This window comes from Frieseomelitta varia, unplaced genomic scaffold, assembly GCF_011392965.1.
Source record: "Frieseomelitta varia isolate USP_RPSP 00005682 unplaced genomic scaffold, Fvar_1.2 scaffold_567, whole genome shotgun sequence".
NCBI lineage: Eukaryota > Metazoa > Arthropoda > Insecta > Hymenoptera > Apidae > Frieseomelitta > Frieseomelitta varia.
The window spans coordinates 228,780-248,641 of NW_025110331.1; the positions used below are offsets into that span (position 1 = coordinate 228,780).

The 19,862-nt window shown below is 34.0% G+C and overlaps 1 protein-coding gene across 2 annotated transcripts in view; it reads right to left on the bottom strand.

Moving 5' to 3' along the window:
* Nucleotides 1-4,996: 4,996 nt before the first annotated feature.
* LOC122534025 (synaptic vesicle glycoprotein 2A-like) overlaps nt 4,997-19,862 on the bottom strand; it is a 24,073-nt gene continuing 9,207 nt past the window's right edge. The window contains exons 1-6 of one of the 2 annotated variants that reach the window (XM_043664285.1): nt 14,956-15,201; nt 11,528-11,578; nt 11,021-11,182; nt 6,917-7,079; nt 5,922-6,043; nt 4,997-5,376 (exon numbers count right to left, since the gene is read on the bottom strand). In XM_043664285.1, the coding sequence (XP_043520220.1) occupies nt 5,012-5,376; nt 5,922-6,043; nt 6,917-7,079; nt 11,021-11,182; nt 11,528-11,578; nt 14,956-15,037 (945 nt within the window). In that variant the 5' untranslated portion in view covers nt 15,038-15,201 and the 3' untranslated portion in view covers nt 4,997-5,011. Of the gene's footprint in view, nt 5,377-5,921; nt 6,044-6,916; nt 7,080-11,020; nt 11,183-11,527; nt 11,579-14,955; nt 15,202-19,862 lie in introns of those variants that run through there. The other variant, XM_043664286.1, reaches the window with a different exon arrangement.

A 19,862-nucleotide genomic window follows, 5' to 3' on the forward strand; every position in this document is an offset into this window, starting at 1 on the left:
GCGAGATACATGCAGCTCGTCAACGTTCATTTTTTAATCTTGTTTAAAATGTGATAAAATATAGATATATAAACGTGATAAAATATAGATATGTAAAATAATTGTGTAACTTACTAATATGCCTTGAAGACGTGACGCTATAAAATATATTTTAAACATTTCAAATATGTAGTATTTATAATATAGGTTATTGTATTTACTAAAATATAGGTACTTTTTTTTTATTTTTTAAGAACATGCACATAAAGAAATAATGTATCTATATAATGTACAATAATATTTTATATCATGATACGAATAATTAATTTCATCTAACAAAATAGAGCGTCAAAATGATTTTACGTGAAAAGAACTCTTTCAAACTTTCAGGACTTCAGAGAACAGGAATCTCTTCGTTCATCCTACTTTCACTTCAAATATTTAGCATAACTACGTATACAAGAAGCATTTGATAATATGAAGAGTCAACTATCTTTCTACGTTTTATGCAATCTTACGTCTCACAGTGTAAATTATCACATTATTATGTCGCCTTGGTTGCAAGAAATTAGTATCTTTCGTTGAGATCTTTTTCTCTGTTATTCTAGTTATTTAACTATTTAAAATTCCTTAAAAATTTGATAAAATTATTGGAACAGAAGGTAACTAAAGTTTTACGAGCTTTCACTTTAATTTTATTTTACATATAATTTAATAATATTAAATATTAAATATTATCTAGAATAAAATTTTAATTAAAAACATTTCAAAATTTATTCTCTAATGGATTATAAACGATCTCTATATGAATCATGTATACATAATAATTGTAATTGAAATAAATATTTAAAGAAACTTCAAGAATAAAATATGAAGATAGTGAATACTTAAATATTTAATTTATTGAATGTATTGTTACGCTTAAACTCAACACGTTCATTTAATACGTTATAAATAATCCATATATGAATCATTTATTAATTAATAATTGAAAAAATTGCTAACAATCTAGGAAGAAAATTAGAAATATTTAAAATATACAGTTCTTTTGCAAATGGATAAACAAACGTAACCGAGTAAAGGATATTTTAGTACCTTGCATAAACAGAATCTTTAAATTTCTTAATTAAATGATCCATCCAGCATTAATTGCAAAATACAATATTACACTTCATGATATAATAATTCGTAATAATAATGTAATTAATGCAAAGATAATTGTGTGAATATCGTACAGTTTCATCAAAATCTCTCGTGATGTTCATAAAGTTAATGCGGTGTATATAATCAATTAAATGTCTATAGAATTCAATTTCCCGTAGAACAAAATATATTTCGTCATTTCTCGCGGTTAATTGCAACTATTTATAAACTTAAAATATACAATTTATTACTATAGTAACAATACTCAATATTCACTTGGTGCTTTTATTATTTTTAAATTAAAAAAACATTATTTACGTATTGTTAAATATTTTAAATACTTCACTGTAATTTGTAACAAATAGAATTTAATTTAATTTAATTTTTTTATTTAATTTAATAGAATTAATTTTTGTAATAAAAACTTTTTGCCATTTTAAATTTCGTCTATTGGAAAATAGACGGAAATAGACGGAATTTGGTACATTTGGAAATATACGTAAATATATACTTAACTGTATTTAGACGGCAATTGAATTATCCATTTATTCAAAAAGATTGAAATTTAATTATTTAGCATGGTTCTAAGATATAAAACGCCGTTTGTCTCACTTTACGTACACCTTGCGACAAATCGCAAATTGTATACGGAACGAATTTGTTTGGACACATCCGCAATAGTGTGAATGGAAGTAAAGGTTCCTCGTGCCGAGATAACTACTCGCCGTTTTCTCTTTGCTATTTTTCTGTTCGTCTATTTTCACTCTATCCTTTTACAATTTTCCGCTCCCCGGCGACAAGTAAATTTCATTTAACACCAATCGCAGAACAACTTGTTAGTTTGCCGTTGTGTACGATCTTATTTCTAATTACTTTTTCGTTCAAAGCGATAGGAAGATGTATATACAATGGTAATTTATATTTCTCATTTCTACTAATCAATTTCAATCATTATAAATATTTCAATCTATATGATTGTCAAGAGTAGAAAGATTTTAATTATTACTTCTTCCACTTTTTCATTCATGTTTATACTTGTCTACTAATTTACGATTTAATTTATTTGAAAATTGCAATTCAATTTAGTTTCACGGGAACGTAAACTATTCTCATCAGTGAAAGCATTTATATACACGCACGTCCATTATTTCAATAACAGCGTTTTACAGCGTTATTTGTATGAAACGCAAGTACTTTTAATTTACAATAAACGTAGAACGTAAATTCTAAATGCAGCGCATAATTGATATGTCAACTTGCAATGCAATCTTTGCGATCTTCACACCCGGATCTATGATGTTTGCCCGTTATACCGGGCAAAATCGATTCAATTAATCGTAAACAACGGCGCGGCCGGAACGTTGTTGGGTCGCAAGGCCGACGATCGATCGGCGACAGCCTGTACGTGACAGTTTATTCAGCCAAATCGGGTACACAGCATTCTTATTCAGCGGACGCGCGGCCCGTTGCACGAGGCTCGAACTTAATTACACCGCGATGAGCATTTACAACGCAACAGTGTAGAAGCATTTGTCTCGCAGCTCGCGAGCGTTAACGACAAATTGCGAATTGCATTCGGAACGAATTCATTTGGGCACGTCCGGAATGGCGAGCAACGGAGGTGAAGGTTTCTCATGCCAAGGTAACCCAACTATCAACGCCTCTATGTTTCACTCGCGTTCCGGCTGCTACCCTACGATTCTCGTTTCGTTCACGGCAAAAGATGCGGTCGAGTATTTTTGAATTTTTAATCGTTGGATTCGAATTATTTACGAGCAATTATGGTACATTTAATTATACTCGAATCCAAGTTAATTTTCATAGCTTAAATAGTTTCGATAATTAAATGTATATATAATCTATATATAAAATATATTATAAATATTCTATATGTATATATATATATTATATAAAAAATATATAAATAAATATATATAATCTAGATATATATATATATAAAATATATTATACATATTCTATATGTATATATATTGTATAAAATATACATATAACCTATATACATAAAATATATTTACTCTAGATATATAATATATTATGTATAAAATATATAAAATATATAAAAATATTATAATATTTATAAAATATATATAAAAAATATATAAAATATTATTTATATAATATATATAAAAATATTATAATATATATAAAATATATGAAAATATTATAATATATATAAAATATATAAAATATTATATATATAATATACATTATATATATTCACAAAAACATTTTCACTTTCAAGTAGTATTCAAAACGAAACTCGTCTGGAATTTGTATGAAAATGTTGGACTTGGTCCGCAACGTTGACCATTCCACCTTCCCTTTCTTTCGTTGCTTCTTGCGCGACGACCCGGCCAGCAATTGCCCGGCGACCGGATTTTCCGGAGAAAGGAACTTCAACTGTTGACGGGTTGGTCCGCGAACCGGAACGAATCGTCTGAGGCACGCAGCCAGTCACAGGAGTGAGCCTCGTACTTGGAGAGTCACGGGACTCGTCCCAGCCTCGGGGCTGCGCCGCGTAATCGCTCCATGATTTACCGATGGGAGATTTACGCTCGGTTTAGAAAGCGCCGCTACCGATCACGCGCTCGATCTTCTAACTCCTTTCTGCGCCCACCCGCCCTCCTCACTCCGCCAACATATTTTTCTTTTCTCATCTTTCACTCGCCGAGTTTCGGCCGTTTCCCTCGGTGGCTCTCTGGTCGTTTTCTTTTTCGTAGCGTGCGTCTCTTTTGCTGTGGCAATCGCGTGACGCAACAACTACTACGATAGAACCGACGATGGGTGACACGTCAACGGGGCAGTGGATACGTGTAATCGCGAATCGGCAGGGGGAGGAGAGGGGGGGGGGGCTACGATTTCTCTGATCGATGGAAGAATGAAAGTTCCGGCTGGGAGATCAGACCGACTCTGTGTACAGGCATTGATGAAACTGTCGGATGCCTAGGGTTCATTGGGTACCGCCAGTGCGCGGCATTCGGTCGCCATTGTCGTCCTTCGTTTCTCTTTTTTTCTTTTTTTTTTTTTTTTTTTTTTTTTTTTTTTTTTTTTTTTTTTTATGTAGAATACTGCGTTTTATATTTTTATAATGTCCCTAGTTATATCGCCATTATTACAATTTTATAATGTCCCTATTATAGAATGCTATGGAAATTTTACAAAATAATCATAAACTTTCGAACGTAGGGAAGACGCTATCAAAATTCATTCATTGATTCATAATCAATTATCTGCATCAGTTTTCAATGCAATGGTTAAATATTTTTGGTACGCAACAAAATTAATATCTCATAAATCCATATTTTTCAATGTAAACCAAGTGTGCTTTCCAGACGATGTAAGAAACGCAAAGTATTGGTGCAATAATGTGGCATTTATAAAATATTCATACTGCTAGATATAGTTTATGCTTTTCATGCTTTTACGACGCTTATCATCCTAGACATTATAATGTTCTTTTGCAAAATATTAGTTATTAAAAATTGTAACGTTCGACGTTGTATTTTATATTGAAATTTTCTGTGACATTTTAAATAAATTAATAATTAGGGATACTATAAAAATGTAAAACACAGTATTCTACATAAAAAGACAAGAAAACTTGAAAGAAAAAAAAAGGAAACAAAAATAGAGATGATACAATAATATTCTTCCCTAGAAAGATTTGACGTCACCTCCGGATATGAATCCACTACGCTATCAGTTTCGCTGCTACGCTACTGCTTGCAGATTAAGAAAAGAGTTACATCTCTAGAGTATATCTGTAGAAGATTGAAACATTAAATATCTCTGTAAACAATGAGTATTGACCGAAATGCTCGGACACAGTCAAATTATATTTGCTTTGGAATTGACAGATCAAATTTCATTAAAATCGACAACTCAACAGCTGTGACATCTCCTTGTTAGCTTTTAATTTTAATGCCGGGAAGAAATCACGATTTCCTCGTGGAAAATGGCGAACAGACGTATGTATATGATGGTATGGACTTACTATATATTCTTTCGGCGGTTCGCCACTGTTCTCCGAGTACATTCTCATCAAAACGTCCAACATCTGGACGTTGTTGCCGCTTTCCGCGAGGTATTTCGGCGTCTCCGGGAAAAACAACAGCCACGCTCCGGTCAACAAGGCTGGAAGGGAGCATATGAACACGAAAAGGTTCCACGAGTGGAAGAAAAAATCGTCCTTCTCGATGCTCACTTCCAGGGGAATGACGATCCAACCGACACCTGAAATTTCCAAGCAGGGTGAAATATTTTCATCGACAATTTGCCCCGAGTGAAGCGAATGAAACGAACGAGGAAAACATCGACAGGATTTTTAACGATGCCAGTGAAAAGTGAAAAACGTTACATTTTGGAATTTTTATACCTATAACTTGCTATGGCTGTGTGAAAACTTACGTTTCTAAACGTTTCACCGAATAATTTTGTTCGTTGCTGATATCTTATTCAATTTAATTTAATTTAATTCGATGTAATTCAAGGGGGTATTCCAGTGCGAAGTGCGTGTTTTTTTTAACTTTGTTGGGGAATTTTTTGCAAAGAAGCTATTACACCTTTTGCAGTCAAATTGACAAGGTTTATTTGTACGTGTTTCAACGACGTTTTGAAATTTTTTGGGACAGAAAAAGTTAAAATTAGTGGCACTGCATACTTTCAAACCTTGTCCTTTAAGAATTTAAAAAAAAAAAAAATCGTGATTTTTTTTTAGAAGTTCACACTAAAATATCCCCTTAACACGACGCAATGTACACTTGACGAATCTCAATTACCTGCCAAAATGATCATCCCTACAACCCAAGCCATTTCCATCCACGAGAGCATCTTATCCCGATATTTGGTCGGTTGGAACTCGCCCAGATATAGGAAGACAACGGCCGACTGTCCATTCATACTACAATAGAAACGATATAAAATTATTAAAGAGCATTCTCAAATCATAGAGTTTTCAATCTCTGGATTACGAACGATATTGAATTTCAGTAATTTCAGAATCAGCACAAAGTTTACGGAACTATTACAAAAGAAAAGATGTTCACGATCAAACTGTTCAATTTGCTATTTAATGGCCGCTTTGCAAATTATTCTACTTGTACAGAGTGGGCCAAAAGTTTTTTCCCAAATATATATATTTTTTTTAATAAAATATCAAGATACGTACGAGAAAAAATTATTTAATAAATAAATAAATAAATATATATATAATAAAAAAATTACGGATTTATTTTAGTAGGAAGTGATTTTTGGCCCACCAGAATGACTGTACAAGGGAGATTCTACTTGTACATATAGAGTGTTTCCGGGTTAAATCGCCAAACATTAGATAATCTAATAAATTTAGGACCCTACGAAAACGAACAAATTTTCCCTGTGGAAGTATGCTCGCAAATGCTTCGTTCAACAGATATTTACTTCTAAAGTTATTAAGAGTTCGATAAATGGATAACATTGAAATGTCTGCGTTTCCGAGATTAATGCTTGTCTCTCTCCAAGCTGAAGATAATCATTTTGAGCAACATATGTAACAATTGCAATTATCTTTAGTAATAAATACAACAAGTAATTTAATTTCTTTAGTAATATACGTAATGAACCTGAATTATTTGGACGGCATACGTTATCAAGTCCTATATATAATATAACTTTAGTAGTAAATATCATACTTCCAAAGGAAAAATTTTACGATCCTCAATTGATATCTAAAGTTTGGCAATTTAACTGAGGGGAACACCCTGTACATATAAAAGTGTATTATGATGATACTGACGCTGCGCCGCTCAGAAATTTCAAAAACAGAAAGACCCAATAGAGCGGCACCACCGACGCCAACAACTCGGAGATCCCGTGTAGAAACAGCGCGACCAGCAGCGACAGTCTTCGCCCTTTGATGGCCGCGTAACAACCCCATATGTACGAACCAGCTAGCATACCTATAAATTCACAATTTCACAGATTGATGATTATTACGCTGTAAAACAATTACTACGTATTATGGCAAATGCCTGCATTTGAATATCATTGAATTGGTAAAAGAGGCTAGCGAAAGGATTAATCATCGACAACACCAAAAAAAAAAGAAGAAAAAGGCAAATACAAGAGTATCCAATGACTCGTCTCTCTTTGTTTTTCGTAATCGTTCATTATTACAACTGTAGATCAAGTACCTGTATTCAATTATTTTATATTTTATTATTAATTTATTAATAAAATTAAATTTTAGAAAATTATATATTATTTTTAATTTTAAATTCATAAATTATATATTTAAAGTATGAATTTCAATTTATTCTATTAATTACCATTAATATTTAGATTTATATTAAAATGAAATTTTTTATATGAAATAATTAAATTTAATAAATTTATTTTATATTTATTATGTTTATTATCAAGATTATTATTAATATGAAAATATTTAATTATTTTAAAAAAAATTTATATATATAAACAATAATAATTATATTTACTTTAAGATTAATAAAAAAATAAATTTATTTATTTTTTATTTATAAATATATTTATATTTTTATTCATTATATTTAATTTTACAAATAATTTCAATTATAGTTTATAAAAAAACGTTAAATTGCAAATTCAAAAATAATATTTCTTATTAATTAATTAATATTAAAATTTTAAGTTACTCTTCGTTTTCTTAAATATTTTAATTTTATTTGTAGTAAAGGTATCCGATGTATCTTTGCACATGATTGTCTCGGTAATTTATCACAAACTAGAATGCACCTATGATTTCTACGCATTTTCAAAATTGTCACCAAACACGATTAACGAACTCTAGGAATCTAGAATCATAATTAATACTCTCTTTTGGATATGTTTCATACATTTTTGCACGATCGGCGCATTTTTGCTGCTTCGACTCTTCCGTAAACGCATGAAAATTCGCAGTATAATCACAATCGATAGTTTCTATTACACGCGTGCAGGCATCTAGTTTCTTCTAGCGAATACAACAAATTTACCGTTTATTTGAACTAATATTGTGATAAAATATTCAATAGTCAAAAGGAACTCTTGCTGGTTGAACCTCGACCTCTGTTACACAAACGTGTAATCAATAGTAGAGGACAGAATAACTACAACACGAACGCGAATTATGCAAATTATGCAAACTCGTGCATGTTTACCGTTCGTACCAGCGTTCGTACGAACTTGGCTCCATTGTATCTGTCACAAGTGTAGTAATATCTACAATATTGTACAGCAGTTAACAATTAACTAAATAAGTAAATGTATATAATGAATACATGGCTGGTGCGTGGAAATGTCACAAGACGATAAACAGTCACGCTGTTGCATCGAGATTTGACCTTTTGAGATTTAATTATTCGTACTCGATTGCAGTACTCAATTTCTTCTGATCTTGCGTCTTTCGCGAACACACTGGCTGCTTTTTACGCCAGAGGCACGTTTAACTAATTAATTAATTTTTCAGTTCTTCACGCGAGCAACGAGTAAATCAATTCGCCACAAGGTCCAACAATGTGACATTTATATGCGTTACATTATCTAATATACAGGGTGATTCGCGTAACGCGATGCACACCTGAAACAAGTTTCATTTTACGCGCCTAATAAAAAATTGGTTTCGAGGGAGACAGAATATATTCGTTCATCAATGTTTTTTTTTTTTGTCGGTTTCGAAATTCCCAACATCATCCTTATTCTTTTCAATTGGATCATGTCATAAATTATTAAGGAAGAATATTAAATTCCAAGGGGATAATTATATATGTTTAAAATAAAAGAATATATTGAATAAATTAAATGATAAATTAGGATTAGATATCCTGTTATATTAATAAAATATTTTATTACTATTAAATGTTGAATCATTGAATTGAAATAATATGGCGGTCTTTTTTACAGAATCTTTTTAGAGAAATTTGTTGTTCATTTTGATTTAATTTAAATTTGTGTACTGTTATTGTACAATTTAGTATGAATAAAAAAAATGTGAAATTCGCATTTGCCGAAGTAATTTGTAATTATCTCGACTATTACTATTTATAACTATCGAGGCACGCGATGAATATTATCTAGTAAATCAGCATATTTAAAATTTCGTACATACTTAAAATTTCGATCGATGTTTTTCGAAAATGTAGGAACAACGTGTATGGACAACGTAACGATACGTTCCTGGTTTTAGTGCATCGCCGTTCATTTAATAATTTACGCTTGCATTCCAGTTAAAGATCATCGCTGTCTCGACAAACACTTTTGCACAAGAGTTTTCCCTTTCGAATGTTCATCTACACCGCGATGAATTAACCTCACGTTGATTTGTCTTTACGGAAAATTACCGTGTCCATGCGTTAACTGTTTGTTGGAAAGAGGAAAGAAACAGATAACGAGACTGGACCATTTGCGAATAAAAATAAAAATTTTCATTTTAAGACCACGTTACCAATAACGAACCGTTTGAATTTTGACGGGAATTTAAATCTGACTTTTAATACTAGAATTATTAAAGTGACGACTAAAGGATAAAATTTTTACTAGAGAAATTCTCTAAAATTTATTAATTTTAAGTGAAATTTTAATTAATAATAATAATCATATATATTTAAAATATTATATATATAATATATTTAAATATATTTATTATATATATTTAATTATATATATTTAAAATAAATATATTGAATAAATTAAATAATAAATTAGGATTAGATACCCTGTTATATTAATAAAATATTTTACTACTATTAAATGTTGAATCACTGAAATGAAATAATATGGCGGTCTTTTTACAGAATCTTTTTAGGGAACCTTGTTATTCATTTTGATTTAATTTAAATTTAATTTATGTATTGTTATTGAAATTTATACAAAAGAGAAATTAATACAAATAAAATTTTGTGAGAAAATATTTCAATAAATCAAAATATAATATATTTAAGAATATAGTGTATTTAAGAATAAATGAATTATAAAATTTTATTTATAAATAAAAGAGACGTTGAAGTGGGAAGAAACAGAAAATCTTTATAATGCAACAGGGTATATATAAACTTTTACTTGTGTAGTTTACGAAAAATCATTCAATCATTCAAGAATACACCAAGTTTTATATATACATAAAATATCTAACAAACGGTCATTCTAATCATTTTGGTAGTTCTCGTGCCGATGAATACTCGATTCGTCGATATTAAAAATCAGTCGCTTCTTTTTTCGAATGCGAAAGAAGATTAGTATACTTACATTATGTATGTACATACGCACGATATCGTGGATTGAAATTTAATTTCAAGTGTGAACGACTCAAGAGTGTATACAAGTATAAAGTAAGAAAGTGAAAAGGTCTCGAACGAGTGGAAAACAAACTGCAATTTCACAAGAATCTTTGTGTAGAAAGGAACGCGGTTTGATGTCCTGTTCGAGTTAATGTAAGCAACTTGTTATTCGCGAAACACGGCGTAGAGATTGATTGAACGGGGGCGTGTACGAGTTTCGTAAAGGCACGCGAGAAACGTTGAAGTAAACGCAACGCGTGCCATTTTCCACGCGTCTGCTCTGCGAGAATTAAAAAGACACCGATCGGATCGAACATTTTCGTCGCACGAAGCAAAAATATAAAAAAAAGAAGAAACGAAAAATCTTATTTTTGAAATTTTAGATTTTAGATAAGGATCGAGAGTTTACTATCCATACAACATACTATCCGTCTACACGTATCGTTGAACTTTGTACTTTGAACCCTTGCCGTTTCGGTCGTACTGCTTCGAATAATATAATTAAAAGTATCTCGCTGGTTAAACGAGATGCAAATCCGACACACCATTCGTCGGCCATTGCACGTGTGCAAATTAATAAAATTAATAGCGTTTGTTAAAGTGTTTACCTAACATGGGGGCGGCGCTCAAGCGTCCCTTGTCCACCGTGGTCATTTTAAAGTCGCATGCCGCCGATGGTAATACAAAACCAATGCTCGTTATGCTGAATGCCACGTTCATGAAGATCAGACTGCAGACGGCCATAACCTTAAGGTTAAACTTGCCAAATCCTGTGGAAAGATACCAAGAATCAATAAGTATCGATACGATGTCTGTTCCTGCGGTGCCTGCCGAATAAAGCGAATAAACACATCTTCTTGCGAATTGACGCAAAGAAAAAAGATGTTTATTGATCACGCGATTAAGTTGAAGGGGGATGAAAATTAATACATGATACATACCAAGGGTGTCAAACTTACTTTTGAATTGTTTACTTCAAATAAAACTGTCACGTGCAAACGAAAAATTAAAGAATGAGAATTCAATTATATCTAGGTTGATTCATTCCTCTTTTTTATAACGTCCTCAAATTAAATACGCGTATGTTACATATACGTATGTATGTATGTATGTACCTGTTTGGTCAACGGCATCTTGAGCTACGCTTTCCGCCGTTTGCTTGGTTCCTGCAAACACGAGAAAATAACGTGGTGAACTCTTAAAAAAGAACGAGGCGAAAGAAAGAGGCCGAAAAAAAGAAACCGACGCGACACGCCACACACGAGGTATACATATGTGTGTGTGTGTGTGTGTGTGTGTGTGTGTGTGTGTGTGTGTGTGTGTGTGTGTGTGTGTGTGTGTGTGTGCGTCGNTGTGTGTGTGTGTGTGTGTGTGTGTGTGTGTGTGTGTGTGTGTGTGTGTGTGTGTGTGTGTGTGTGTGTGTGTGTACGTCGCGGTCATACGTTCATTCCAAGAATAAAAATATATTTCCTTCGTCAACCCGTACAAAACAAAAGCGAACGAACGAGGGCTCCCCTTTCTTGTAAATCGCTCCTCTCGAGTCTTTGTACGTACCAGTTAGCATTGCTATTCGAAACATTTCTTTGTTCTCAACTACATGCGTACTTACTTGTCACCTTCGATTCATTACTGTTCTCCGACCTCTATTACCAGCTGTTTCTTTTTACTCTCGTTGATCGAGGCAACGAGTTAAAAGTGGCGGATCGACTGAATCTAGGTTTAGGTTAGGTTAGGTTTCGTTTCGTTTCGTTTTGTTTCGTTTCGGAGATGTCGAGTTCGAAATAAAAATTAAATTCTCTGACATTTGTTAGCAACTGTTTTTTACTCTCTTGATCGTCGCAACGAGTTAAAAGTGGGCTGGATTCGACTGAATCTAGGTTCAGGTTAGGTTTCGTTTCGGAGATGTCGAGTTCGAAATAAAGATTAATTCTCCGACCCTTTATTAGCAGCTGATTCTTAGTCTCTTGATCGAGGCAACGGGTTAAAGTGGGCCTCGATTGAATCCAGATTTAGGTTAGATTTCGATTCCATTTTGCGGATGTCGAGTTGAAATTTGACATAAAGATTTTTCTTAGCAACTGGTTTTTACTCTCTTGATCGTCGCAACGAGTTAAAAGTGGGCTGGTTTCGACTGAATCTAGGTTTAGGTTAGGTTATGCTCCGTTTCGTTTTGGGGATGTCAAGCTCAAATTCGAAATAAGATTAAGATTAAATTTAGAGTCAAGGTTAAGTTTCAAATCGTTGATTGTTCAAGCTATCTCTACCAAGCCAAGGGATCTCTGAAGCTATCCAGCAATTGTGAGTTACGTTTTAATTAGATTTGAAACTGTAAACTCCCAATTAACAACTGTCCAGCGTTTCAATTAAAATCTCGAGGAATTGGAGGTTGTTTTCGAGTTGAGCTCCGAAACGAGTGCAGATTAAATAATAATTTAAATACACCGTGTCCTGTTTTTTTCGTTTCTTTTGTCTCTGGAAGTTAAGCCTCGGATTATATTTGGATTAAATTTGAATTAAAAGATCCGATCGTCGTCAACAATTAGATATCGAATTTTTCTCTTTTCGCTTTTCTTTGTTCGATGTCAGCGTGTGTCAACAGTAGTATCAGCTTTAAGCTCGAATCTTGTATTAGTCAGACATCGAGTCACCATCGCTGACACCCATAAACGATTACGCTTGTTTTTTAGGGTCACATTTCGTTCGTAGTAAACTGTTCATTAACGTTGCTATTAGGTTTCTTCTAGTTTCGCTCTGATAATTATTTCTTAATCAAGAAGAGAGAGAGAAGATTGAAAAGTATCACGTGAAATTTAATCTAAATTCAAAGATAGATTCTAAATTTATATTTTTCTTTGCATTTCTGTACGGGTTTTTTTTTTTTTTTTTTTGCAAATAATCTGACACGTATAGTATACATGTATTTTCTAATCAGACAATCTGACAAACATACACAAGTATGTATCTATGTGCACGCATATATATGTGTATATATATATATATATATATATATTTCTAATATATTTTTACAAAAATTGTTCCAACATCTGACAAGAGCAAGAATATTTTTGCACTTTGCAGCAAAACACATAGTAGACGAACTTTATCGTTTCACGTGTTTACACTATTCTTCTCTAATAAGCTTTATCATTTCGAAGCTAATTTACGTATAAATCAGTTTAATATAACACTAAAACGTCAGTGTTTGTGAAATATTAATCGGTTTATCATCAAAATGGCTCGGCTCAGGCATGGTGTTACCAAACGAAAGGGAGAGCTAGATTGCGTTTCAAAATTTCACTCGCGCACCTAATTGCTCGTGCAGCTGTTGGGGAAAAATATTTTATGACGATTGTCTCTGAAATATTAAAGTTGAAGGAAATTCAATTTCTGAAATTACCGACGGTTTGCCAAGGTCGTAAAAAATAGAACGGCAAAGGGAAAGCAAATAAAAGATTGTGCAAACACAAAAGGTTGTGCGAACACTCAGGTGCACGTGAAATTTCAAATGTCGTCTCCTTCCGTTCCTCGTTGTAAAATTCTAAAATTCCCCGACGACAACACGCACCCCCGTATTTCGTTACGTATTATTACACAAGCCGCAATTCGCGTTATGCGGCAATCCGTGCCTTGGCACATTTACACGACACGTTTTCTATTCAAAGACAGCGGACAGTTTATCGAGCATATAAAACAAAAGATATTGTGCATTATCTGTGATACGTGTGTATAGTCTCGGTAAAATACAACGCGAAAACAACGCGACAGGAAATACGCCAATTTCAAAAATTTTGCACGTTTTCTCCACTGACAGAAGGAAATTATATTACTAAAGGTACAGATAGTTGTCATCGTTCGAGTTGTTTTGTATCGACGATACAAAAACAACGCACAGCTTTTACGTATCTGTTGGTTTTTCAAACAGAAAAATATAGATGCACGGGTGCTCCAAAAGTGCCAAGGATGTTTCGAAAAGTAACGAAATTACGTTTTTCAAAGTTACGAAAAAATTCCTCTCCCGTTTGAAAAATTTGCACGAGATCGACAACAATCCGGCCACCAACTTTCTCTCGAACATGCAAATCAAACGATAACGTACAACGCGTATCTATGGAAAACATCCTTTTATATACTTCCATTTTCCGAAAGAAATTCTGCTGCTGTACTATACACATGCTTATACTCGTCCGGCTCCAATCCAGACTCGGGTATATCCACGAACGTTACTCTCGAACATTCAACAAACATTCTACCAAATTATCTCGAATCAACAAACCAACTATCACAAGTACGAAAACAGAATCGACAAGGAACGAGGAAAGAAAACGAGAGACAGAAAAAAATGACGGAAGCAAGCAACGTAGGGAAAATAGATAGATAGATAGAGAGAGAGAAAGAGAGAGAGAGAGAGAGAGAGAGAGAGAGAGAGAGAGAGAGAGAGAGAGAGAGAGAGAGAGAGNGAGAGAGAGAGAGAGAAAGAGAGAGAGAGAGAGAGAGAGAGAGAGAGAGAGAGAGAGAGAGAGAGAGAGAGAGAGAGAGAGGTTACCTTGCAACGTGGAAACGGCGTCCGACACTAGCGGGTCGGAGGCGGCCGGCTCGTTCTCGAATCGAGCGATATCGCCCGACATCGTACGCGCGCGTAACTAACGCATGCTGTGCTCTCTCCTCTGTGATCTTGCTTACAATAGCCAAGCGTAGCGACGCGTCCTTGCTTTCGTCGAAGCGACGCGACGCGAACCGAGCGCCTCGGCCGAGTTGCTCGGCTATCGCTCGCCACGAGATCGGCCAACCGACTGCGCCACCAGCAACGCCACTCCACCTCTTCCTCCTCCTCCTCCTCCTCCTCCTCCCCCAAACCTTTCCTCTGCCCTTTCCCTTCCCTTCCCTTCCCAATCCTTCTCTTCCCTTCCCTTCCCATCCCGACCGTTCCCTTTATCGTTCCTATTCCCGTTTCCATTCCCCGTTCTCGTTCCTCTTTTTTGAATCTTGTTCTCAGCGACCCTTCGAGTGTAAACCAAGGGTTTATTGCTGTCTCTAGGCGTCCCTCACTTGGCCACTCGCTACTCGCTACAGTCTTTTTTAGGCTTTTCGTTTTCTGTTTCGTTCTCTCTCTCTCTCTCTCTCTCTCTCTCTCTCTCTCTCTCTCTCGGCCTGCCGCCTATTTCTTATCTTGTCATACACACAAGTATCCATACTACGTACACACATGCCTACGTATCATTTACGTGTGACATGTAGCGAATACGTGGCTAGCAAAAGCCAGTGCTTCAGCGTCGACGTGCACTTGCCATTCCCTGTATATGTACGAAATCGTGTGAGACAGGATTTCCAAGAGTGAGAGTGTAAGATCCCATTTGAGCTATAAGAAATTAGTACGAGTACTGCCTTTGATACAGTTACGCACGTATCTCGCTTAGGCGCTTAAGCGTCTGCAACTATCTCCACTCTACGTAACTTTGCCACGCGGTCGTGTGAAACGTGGCACTTACACGCACAAAACGAGCATATGATAATATACTCGACACCGATGTGCTTGATAACAGCTGACACTCATTCCCCCTCTCTTTTCTTCGGGGTCAATTCGCCTCCCCACTTCCTCAAACCTAACCCAAACCGTCCGTCGGACCCCGACTACGGACGCTTAAACGGGTATTCTAGTGTGAACTTTTGAAAGAATCGATTTTTTTTTTTTTTTTGCATATTCTTAAAGAACATAGTTTCAAAAATACATCTCTGTAACCATACGTATGAACTCCTAAAATTAACAAAGTTATGGTTGTTTAAAGGACGCGATGACCAGCGTCACTGTTACCGCAATACTAAATTTTAAAGGCATTTTTCTGGAAACTATGCTTTTCAGAACGGTGTCCATGAGATCTCGAAATCTACTTGACCAATTGACTCAAAATTTTTTAAGCACGCATTTAGTACACGTGTGACTACAGCCCCTACCAGAATCAACCAAAAAATATTATTTTTTATATTTTTTTAGGCATCCAAAGTTTAACAAAAACGTGTAGCAAAAATCGATAATCGAACTTCAAAGTATCGCCACTTTTTTAATTGTCGACTTTTTTCTTTTGTTCTGGTACCTGCTATAGCCAAACTCATACTAATTAACGGAACTCTCACGTTTTTTTATTTACGACAAGCAGAGTGGCCGGAATCATGGACACCGTGAGACATTTTTCAAAAGCGACTATGTTTGAAAGTAGGCAGTGCCACTAATTTTAACTTTTTCTGTCCCAAAAAATTTCAAAACGTCGTTGAAATACGTGCAAACAAACCTTGTCAATTTGACTGGGTAAAAGGTGTAATAGTTCTTTGCAAAAAATTCCCTAGCAAAGTTAAAAAAAACACGCGCTTCACATTAGAATACCCTCTTAAATGAGGACTATTGTACATGGTACAATTATATTCGTACGTACACTAAAGAGTAATAGAATTTTCGAATAAAGTTCCACCATGATTTATCATCAGAAAATGTCGTGTCGTTCTAATATCTAACGATACAAAGTTGACAAACTCCGAAATTGAAAACTAGAAAAAAGTGATAATGTAATAAATATTATTTCTTTTTTTTAAACATGCCTCGAATAATTTGTTGCTACTGGTACCAATATTCTGATAGTAATTTATAGAAGCGGGTTATTCGTTTTTTGCATCGAGTTGAATATTTATCGTGTAATCTGGACAATAAGATTGAAGAATTTTTAATTTGTGATTAAATTAGCTTTTGAAACTTTGAAAAGTTCGCACGGTTGTTGGTATAGTATCCGATCGTACAAACACAATGACTCGCTCGTCTCTGTTTTTCTATTTACTACCATTTATTTACTTCCTTGAATCTTTTGCCTTTTCTTTCGTTTCGAAAAATGGAGCTGACGTTGATCGATTCCACGATCTGTATATACTCGAATTATGAATAAAATAATCAAACAGTTGAGGTTTAAGATGGAAATAAAGAGAACTAAAAATTTGTTATTAATAAACTGCGGATGTTTATATGGAAATTTATACTTTTATATACTAGCTGGAAAGAAAAGTCCAGACAAACTGTATGTATACGTACGTACGTACGTCTATTAAAAAGGCAGGAATCTGAACAGAGATCGCTTTCTTCCAAACTCTAAATAACAAGCATTATCTATGACGAACATTTTTACTTTACCCTGAACACTTTATTTTACTTTACATTAGTCTACATAATTTACATATTTCCACATCTTTTAGATCACTCCCAACGAATAAATAAATTTTTGCATCGATCAGTTTGCACCTATTTCGTGAGAAATTCAGACTCTTAGTTTCGATCACTGGTGAACAGTACGAACGAACAATTAATTAAAATATCGATACTTTTTTTATCTTTTTCCATGAAATGAACCAAGCAGCTCGACTAGCAGTTTTCGATTGGACCGTTATTACGAGGAAGAAAAAGTTGTCGACAAAGGATTGGGCGAGCAACGTTTCAAGAACGACGCCGTCGCGTCGCCGTCGCTTCGATTGAAAAATGAATAGAAGCTCGAAGCTCATGGAATTTCAAGCCTTACTTACAGCAAGGAACCGGAATATGCTGGTTGTTAATTGAAAAAACGATCTGCGTGAATATCCGTTTCCGATTCCCAATCTAGTTCATCGATCTCTTTCTAATATCTCAGTGACGGCGAACCTTTTTGAGAAGTAGGTCAAATTTTGTTCATTATTTTTTTTTTTTTTAGTACTAGCTCGTGGGTCACTAAGTCAATGGCGTCACTTGGAAAGGGGGAGGGGAGGATGGTTAGAAACTACTTTTCTTTGGTTCTCCCTTTTACAATCCTCTAAAAAGTTTACGTTTCCTTTTTGTTTTACAACTTTTACTTTTGCAAGTGAAGAGCAAACAATAAATGTCGACGTCAAACAATTGATACAAAAGGGGTGACACTGTGCCCAGTCACCTCTGCACTATACACTAGATATATATATATTTATTTCTTGATATTCTTTATTGTCTGTTCTCTTTTTTATTATATAAAAACCTAATGAGATCTAGTGTGTTTTTTGGTGCTTATTGCATCTGTTTTATCGTAAGCGCTATATAAAATTTTTTGGACACAACTAACTCATATAACATTCAAGGCTTGAAATGCCTATATGTATACACAACCAAGTCGTAAATCCTCCATAAAACACAATTATGCATTTATTTCTCACTTTTGAGCTCTAACCGAACACTTGTAATTTTCTCAACATCTTTTGAAAAGAGATTTTTCTTCGAAAAATAATTAAAATTCTTTTATATACATGATGATAAGTTTATAAAACTCAACGCGTGGGTCATTTAAAAAGCTTGCGTGGGTCAGTGTCTGACCTGCGAGTCATAGATTCGCCATCATTGGAATATACTATGCGTGATAACAGTGTGCTTTGAATGTAATTTTTGAAAAATTAACAAAGCGAGAATTGAATACATTTGATAATCTTGCTTATCTTATTTGATATTTTTAAAAATATGCATAAATATACGAATTCATCGCGTTTTATAAACTATTCTCTTGGATAATTAACCTAAATACACGATGGTCATGAAGGTTTTGAAAATTTTCATTTTTCAACTCGTACGTGTGTGAATTGTGTGAAATTTTTCGTAGTTTCGTTTGTTTTATATTTACAATGACAAGCCAGCAATATTTTATTTGCAACATAGTTGTCATAACCTGACAAGCATTTTTGTTCGTGGGCCTCACGTTGGTTCAAACACTTTGTCCTCCAAGTTTGAAAACAATTCCTTGCTTCTTTCGAGATTTTTGCAGAATTAAGTGAACATCGTCGCTAATTAATCGTATAGATAGCGCAGAAATTCACATAGTTACATAGTATATCAGACACGGTAATTGAGATAAACTAATCTTGTCGCATAAAGACTGGAAAAAATTTGCACGAGATGTAGATAAACATCCACTTGAACTTTAATGTTTATTTATGCCAGCGTTCTCTTCTTTTTTGAATTCATTAGGTACGTCTTTCATCAGTACCTAATGCCCGATTAAACCTTACATATGTATGTATAGACTATGTACATGAGTACAAAGTCTTCCTTCTTTACAAAAACATCTTTCTTTTCCACCAGATTTGTTTGTTAAATTGTTGATTTTTTTTTTCATTAAGAAATACTTTACTTCAGCAAATAATTCAGTAGTTGAAAATTTACTTCGACAAAAGTAATTACGCTCCGTTTCACTGGAAAGGAAAAAAATTTCCTTTTCTCTCATTTTGAGAGCAAACATTTTTATCTTATTAGAAAAAGATAATGGTAGGTATGCATACAGATTGCATACAGATTGCATACCTAAAGATTTAAATTTCTCGAACGTTGTGTCTCTTAGAGTAGACGTATGTATGTATGTATGTATGTATGTATGTATGTATGTATGTATGTATGTATGTATGTATGTATGTATGTATGTATGTATG